General features: G+C 31.2%; 2 protein-coding genes across 5 annotated transcripts in view; one reads left to right on the top strand and one right to left on the bottom strand.

Annotated features, from left to right (window-relative positions):
* Positions 1-1,243, top strand: part of LOC122259489 (uncharacterized) — a 7,675-nt gene extending 6,432 nt beyond the window's left edge. Inside the window, exon 3 of the mRNA XM_043026299.2 lies at positions 1-1,243. This exon is cut by the window's left edge and continues 548 nt beyond it. Within this exon, the coding sequence (XP_042882233.1) occupies positions 1-1,041 (1,041 nt within the window). The 3' untranslated portion in view covers positions 1,042-1,243.
* A 501-nt stretch (positions 1,244-1,744) lies between these two features.
* Positions 1,745-7,500, bottom strand: part of LOC122259487 (zinc finger SWIM domain-containing protein 7) — a 7,039-nt gene continuing 1,283 nt past the window's right edge. For all 4 annotated transcript variants that reach the window (XM_043026297.2, XM_043026296.2, XM_043026298.2 and 1 more), the window contains exons 2-3: positions 4,840-5,009; positions 1,745-4,534 (exon numbers count right to left, since the gene is read on the bottom strand). In XM_043026297.2, the coding sequence (XP_042882231.1) occupies positions 4,283-4,534; positions 4,840-5,004 (417 nt within the window). In that variant the 5' untranslated portion in view covers positions 5,005-5,009 and the 3' untranslated portion in view covers positions 1,745-4,282. The remainder of the gene's footprint in view (positions 4,535-4,839; positions 5,010-7,500) is intronic.

Here is a 7,500-nt window from a genome sequence, read left to right on the forward strand (position 1 = left end):
CCTTTAAATACTTATCAGTGTCCCTTCTGCAAGAAAGATTTTAAGACAAAGGACCACATAATTTCACATATCAGAGTACATACAGGAGAAAGGCCTTACCCATGTGACATCTGTGGCAAACGATACCGCCAGAGAATTGACATTATTCGGCACATGCGCATTCACACTGGTGAGAAACCATTTACTTGTGGACTATGTAATGTATCATTCAATCAAAAGTCCAATTTGAGATCTCATATGAGAATTCACACTGGGGAAAGGCCAGTACAGTGTAAAATTTGTGGGAAAGGATTTTCTCGCAACACCCATTTAAAGCAGCACATGAAGTTACACACAGGAGAAAAACCTTATTCCTGTCAAGTGTGTTGCCGCCCTTTCCGCTTCAAGTCTGGCCTCCAGGCACATGAGCGAATACATTCAGGACTCAAACCCTATGCATGTAGTTTATGTGGGAGGAGCTTCACCCAGATCGTTGGTTTAATACGCCATGAGAGAACCCATGCTGGAGAAAAGCCCTTCCGTTGCCAGAGTTGTGGCAAGTCCTTCAATAACCGTGAAAGTTTACAATTCCATGTCAAGAAACACACGAGTGAGCGTCCATATTCTTGTGACTTATGCAAGAAAACCTTCACAGATACATCAGCTCTTCGTTGCCATAGAAAAAAATACCATAGCAACATGTTAATATGTGTTATTTGTTTCCGGGAGGACTTTAAAACACGAATTGAACTGAGAGAACACCTACGTGCCCATGAGAGAGAAAACTGGGAAGAGAATGAGAGTGGAGATCTTGTTCCTCGTATTCAAGAAGGTTCTCCATCTTTTGTGAGCATAGACGACACAATGGAGAACCTGGAAGAGGGTGAAGGGGAAGAAAATGAGGACAGTGTTGACTTCGACAGTGAGAGAGCAGAGGAAATCCAAGTGGAAGTGGAACTAGATGTGGACGACCCAATTGAGAATGATGATGAGTATGCCTATGACAGCGATTATGAGGACCAAGATTTGCAAAGAGACCCTCTTGTTGATCCTTTGATATGATTCTCAGACTCAAAAAGGGAGAAGCGGTCATAGAATCTCGGGGCTGGAATGCTTTTTACTAATTTTTCATTTAGAGCCTCCAGCAAAATCACAAATAGACTTTTGTAAGGTATCATGTTAAGCCATTCCTAGGTAACTTTTTTATTTTTTTTATCCTAAGTTGTTTTATTATTATTATTATTATTATTATTATATAAATATATATATATATATATATATATATATATATATATATATATATATATATATATATATACACACATACATACATACATACATACATACATACATATACATATACATATACATATACATATATATACATATACATATACATATACATATACATATACATATACATATACATATACATATATATACATATACATATATATATATATATATATATATATATATATATGTATATAGGTATGTGTATATATGTATATATACATATATAATGTATGTGTATATACATGTATATGTGTATGTATATGTGTATGTGTATATATATATGTATGTATATATGTGTATATATATATATATATATGATATATATGTATATATTTATATATATGTATATATATATATGTATGTATATATATATTATATATTTTTTTTTTTTTTTTTTTTTTTTTTTGGTGTGCTAAATAAGGACTTTTGTACATAGTAAACCATTCAAGTGCTTATTTAGTCAGATTAGTATGGTAATTCTTCTCTTTATGCTCCTGAACAATGAATTGCTGTTTTACAATTTATTATTTTTATGCATATTATTGGAAGCTCACACAAAGGAAACTGAGATGAATTTCATAGATTGATAATCATGATTATGGTTTACAGCAATTTGTTATGGTTAATTTAGTCCAAGAGATGTGCTTTAACTGTGTAAAAGAGACATAAATTTTTGAAATTGTGTTGTAACTGGTGATGTTTTCTATTGAAATAAACAAAAATAAGGTGCTTGACAAACCCTACTTTCAAATCATTACAGGAAATCTATGATTTTAGTTTAATATTTGATATATTTAACATACTTCAGAATGTAATTTCATCTCAGACTAGTTTGCCAACCCAATGTATATATTATATTTTAAATGATTTTTATTTCTGAAACTTTGAACATGAGAGATTGGCAAATGCATGCTTATACCTAGGTGTCAGAAATTTGTGTTAAAATGATTAGGTATGATTAACAGTTAAAAGGAAAAAAATTATCAGGTTAGTTTTTTTTATTCTACTGTTAAGAAATTCTTTGTTTGTTTATTATGAGAGGGAAATCCTCAAGAGTTTGTTTAAGAAATATTAGAATTAAGGTGTAATATATGGTTGGTGTTTGTAAGCCTAAGTTCTGTAGTCATAATTTAGTATCCCATTGAAGTACCATTGATATAGGATTTCTATCTTGGAAGAAAAGTAAAATTTGACCCTTTTTGTTGTTGGTTCTACTGTTCAAAGATTTAATAACAACAGCTAATGAATAATTAAGATGGCATTAGAGTTGCCCTCATTTTCCCAAAATTAATGAAATGCATACATGCAGAACACCACAAATGTATATCTAACATGATCTCACTTAATATGATATCTTGAAAGCCAGTCACTTTAATGACATTAAGCACAAGCCATCAGTTTGGGATTAAAAAATATTAGCATAACAATCTGTGCTGATCATTTTTATTGCCAGTAGAGTTAATATAAATGCAGTTTACTCAGGCTTATCAATATACTTATTTATATGATTTTGTACATTTTTCTCTGATAATTGAAAAAAAACTGTTTGGTATGTCAGTCTTGGGTCTACCTTTAAAAAAAAATTCTGGATACTGTATTTTAGATGTGTTTGTGATTAAGTTGTCTACTTCACTTATGCATCAATATTCCAACCATACTTGCATAATGTTTGTAGGAATAATAGCTCTATTTTACACTTCTGCGACAGGCATTTTCGAGGGATCAGATCACTTTTGTACAGCATTTTTCTTTTTTTTTTTTTTGTTGAAATTACAAGTTATTTATTCCATCAGTTATGATGACTTAAAACACAAAATTCTAATAAGTATCACTTTGCTATTATATCATATGTAGACTTGTATTCAAGATGTTGCCTGTCTCGGAAGGGTTAATGAGTGTGTGAATGGAGAGATGATGAATATGGATTTTTCTCTAAATCATTGAAGGTCTTCCAGAAGTCACAGGAAAAAAAAAGATTGTTACATTAATATGTTCTAAATGTCTATGATAAATATGTAATATTTAATATTGCATTAGATATATTTTTCGAAGATGTTTTATTGATGAATTTTGTACATGTTCACAACACTCAAGAGTTTACACTCAGAAAATGTGTGTAATGTACTATAGGTGCCTTATATATCCAAGTGTCCTTCCATAGTGCCTTGCATTTTAGACCTTTGAAGTAAATCACTGACTCAATAGAAAACTTTTATTTACCTATCCATCTATAATTATCCTTTATTTGTCTTTCTACTGGTAGTTATTTATTTATCTAGAAAGTTGATAACATTGACAAACAGAAAAAGATAATATGAGATAAGGATGTGATAACAGAGATGTTCTCTTTAAACAAATTCAACAGTTCCTCACACTGACCTTTTCTAAAATGAAACTTTGTCTATAGTTGCTTCAAAGAAAAAAATGCAATGAATGACAAAAGAAATTGTCTTTTGAACTATTGGTAAAGAAAAAATAATACAGCAAACTTACAATAATGTTTTTACCTTCCCAAGTAGAATATAATTTTGTACTGACTGAAAGTTTTAAACTATAAACTTTTAGTTCTACACTGGTTCAGTAATCCAGTTTTACACATTGATAACTTTTAATTGTTTTTCTGCTGTATTACACAATTTAATTATCAACTTCAAATGGAAAGAAAGTGAAATAACAATTTACTAAAATCTTTAAGCTAAAAAACTGCCTATTCTTTAGATAAAGCTTCAAAAGAGTTAGAATGCATTTTCTTAACATCATTAGACCAGCCCATTTCATTTTGGACTTTTATCACAACAGATACAATTACAGAATTCGTTAGTTATTAAAAAGAAGTCCTTACAATTAACCTAGTCACGACGGGGGCATTCCAGCCTTGAATGTCCCAATGCCGGGGCGTTCGAATTATTAGGCCTAAATCAATTAAATGGCTGGCACAATACTGTGCCGCCCAGCCACTGGGCTTTTGAATGAGCGGTACAGTACTGTACCACCCGTCCAGAGAGGGTTAATCCATATGAAAAAGAAGGTCCATCATATACTCATCAGAAATGGTCTTTTTGTCTGTTACTCCCATAGCTGTTGCCAAGATTGCAGCAAGAACATGTTTACACATCACGCTGTCTTTCTTCTTAAGTACAGAAAACTTGAATGCTGGACACTGACAGAAGATGGAGTCGGGCAAGCATACATAGGGAGTGCCGGCACTTCCTGTAACTTGGTAGACCCAGCGACCACTGTTTGAAGTGACTATTGTGACCTAAAAAAGGAACATTTGTGTTCAATAAAAGATAAGTATGTTTGTCTCTCCTTAAGGTTTATTATGAAACTTTTTGCACCGAACAAAACATTTTTTGACTGACAGAACTGTTACAACTTTTGAAAATATTCATATTCAAATTATACTAATCTTCATCATCATTCCCATAGTCATCTTTAGCCTGAAAATTATCATAAAAGCAATGACACCATCAATAATAAAAATAATGATGAAAAGTAATAACATGGTAATACCAGATATTGCTTAAAGTTATACGAATAAAGAAAATCATTAAGAAAAGATACCTTTTTGCTATCAATCAAGTCTAGAGCGCTGACAAGAGTCTGCCCATGAAGCATGTGCAAAGAGCGGAGTAACTCTGGTGACAGTTGGCCTGCAGACTCAAATTCTGACTTCACAACACCGAGCAAACCATGCATTATGGCAAATGTGTCTGGAACCTTGGCCATTGTGTCTGAAATATGTCCAAAATTTTTCAGACTATCAATCCTTCATGGAATCCTTGATGCCTCACACAGAAATAATGAATAAATATTATCAATAATAAATTTCTTTATTATCATGCTGCTGCATAATAATAAACTTCCAATAGCCCAGAGAAAATATGCGCAACCAGATTTTGAGTATTTCATAAAAGCAAAATGTCTCGACAAAAACACTCTGACCTTATTGAAAGAAAGAAATCCAAGAATGGATCATGAGCAAATTTTCAATGGGACTAACTTTAATATGGAAAAGCCTATTGCAAAATAACATCAACGTGCAAATAATTCACTCTATGAGTAGTTCCGATAACATGGTGTGCAGATCTGTATGTACAAATATGGAAAAGAAAATTACTTTTCATATTGGCTATTGCTTTCTGGTTGAAAAGGGCACAGTGCACTATAGCAAAAGTAATTATTTGGGTAGTTTTACAAATGTTAAAAATGTATTAACAACCAAAGGTAATCACACAAAAGGTAATGACTACGTGCAACCCTAAACAAAAATAGAAATATATATTGAATGTAGAAAATTCAAATCTGTTATTTCTATTAATTTCACACATACTACAAGATTAAAGATTGGCAATCTGTTGAGCTGTAAATAACCTCATATTTAATATGTTAATTTGTCTATTACAATGATGGGGATGGATCCTCCAGTCCTATAGAGTAATGAAATGGCTGAAATCTGGTTATGAGAACTTTGCTTTACCTAGAGAGAGAGAGAGAGAGAGAGAGAGAGAGAGAGAGAGAGAGAGAGTGAGTGAGTGAGTGAGTGAGTGAGTGAGTGAGTGAGTGAGTGAGTGAGTGAGTGAGTGAGTGAGTGAGTGTGTGTGTGTGTGTGTGTGTGTGTGTGTGTGTGTGTGTGTGTGTGTGTGTGTGTGTGTGTGTGTGTGTGTGTACGTGCATGCGTGTGCGTGTGCGTGTGCGTGTGCGTGTGCGTGTGCGTGTGCGTGTATGTGTATGTGTGTGTGTGAATATATCTATATCCATTTATATTTACATATATTTAAATATATATATATATATATATATATATACATATATATACATATAAATACATATATATATATATATATATATATATATACATATATATATATATATATATATATATATATATATATATATATATATGTGTATAAGTATGTATGTATGTATGTGTATATGTGTATGTGTATGTATAAGTATGTATGTGTATGTATATATGTGTATGTGTATGTATAAGTATGTATGTGTATGTATATATGTATGTGTATGTGTATGTGTATGTGTATGTGTATGTGTATGTGTATGTGTATGTGTATGTGTATGTGTATGTGTATGTATATGTATACATTTTTCTTTCTCCAACAAAATGAATAGCTTTACAGCCATTTATATTCTCCCATATAAGGTCACTTCAGATTTGTGGCTCCTTTTAACATAGAAATCAAATTACATGATGTATTAAAAGAAAGATGTCTGTTTTTATTATCATCTATTTTATTGACTGTAATAATAACTTTTACTACAATTTTCGGTTTGCAATACAACCCCTAGTAATATAAATTAATGGTGATCTGATAAGGTAAGTGTTGTGGAATATGGGGCCCTTTAGCGGGGGGCCTAGGGCTATCCATTATAAATCTAGCCCTGTATATGTATCTGTTATATGCATATCTGTGTATATGTGTACATATATATGTATATATATATGTATATATTATATATATATATATATATATATATATATATATATATATATATATATATATATGTGTGTGTGTGTGTGTGTGTGTGTGTGTGTGTGTGTGTGTGTGTGTGTGTGTGTGTGTGTGTGTGTGTGTGCGTGCGTGCGTGCGTGCGTGTGTGCGTGCGTGCGTGCGTGCGTGCGTGCGTGTGTGTGTGTGTGTACATTTTTTAGTGCATATATATATATATATATATATATATATATATATATATATATATATATATATATATATATATATATATATATATATATATATATATATATAAATGTAAATATATATATATACATATATATATATATATATATATATATATATATATATATACATATATACATATATATATTGACATATTGATCTATATATATTGATATATTCATTATCCTGATTAGAGTTCTGACTGTACCAAAAAAGGTACAATAATAATAAAAACGATAAATACTGATAAATTTGTTATCTATGAATTTTTTCACAGGCTGAGCATTAAATTCTGCCTGTATCTAAGGTCACTTTGGCCTAGTCTTGGGAAATTGAAGAAATCTGTATTTAAAGGTTTTGGTTATTAGGACAGCTTGGATATTAGAAAAGTAAGTTCTGATATCAAGAAACTCTACATAAAGCAATCAAACAAAAAAATCAAAGAAAACAAATTTAGTTAATAAAGTAAATTTAGCAATTGTCTCTTGTGACAAAAAAATTGCAATTAGACATCTGTTTTCTAAAA

Source organism: Penaeus japonicus, unplaced genomic scaffold (genome assembly GCF_977035675.1).
Source record: "Penaeus japonicus unplaced genomic scaffold, GWHDUDI00000001_assembly GWHDUDI00000039, whole genome shotgun sequence".
In the NCBI taxonomy this organism is placed as follows: domain Eukaryota; kingdom Metazoa; phylum Arthropoda; class Malacostraca; order Decapoda; family Penaeidae; genus Penaeus; species Penaeus japonicus.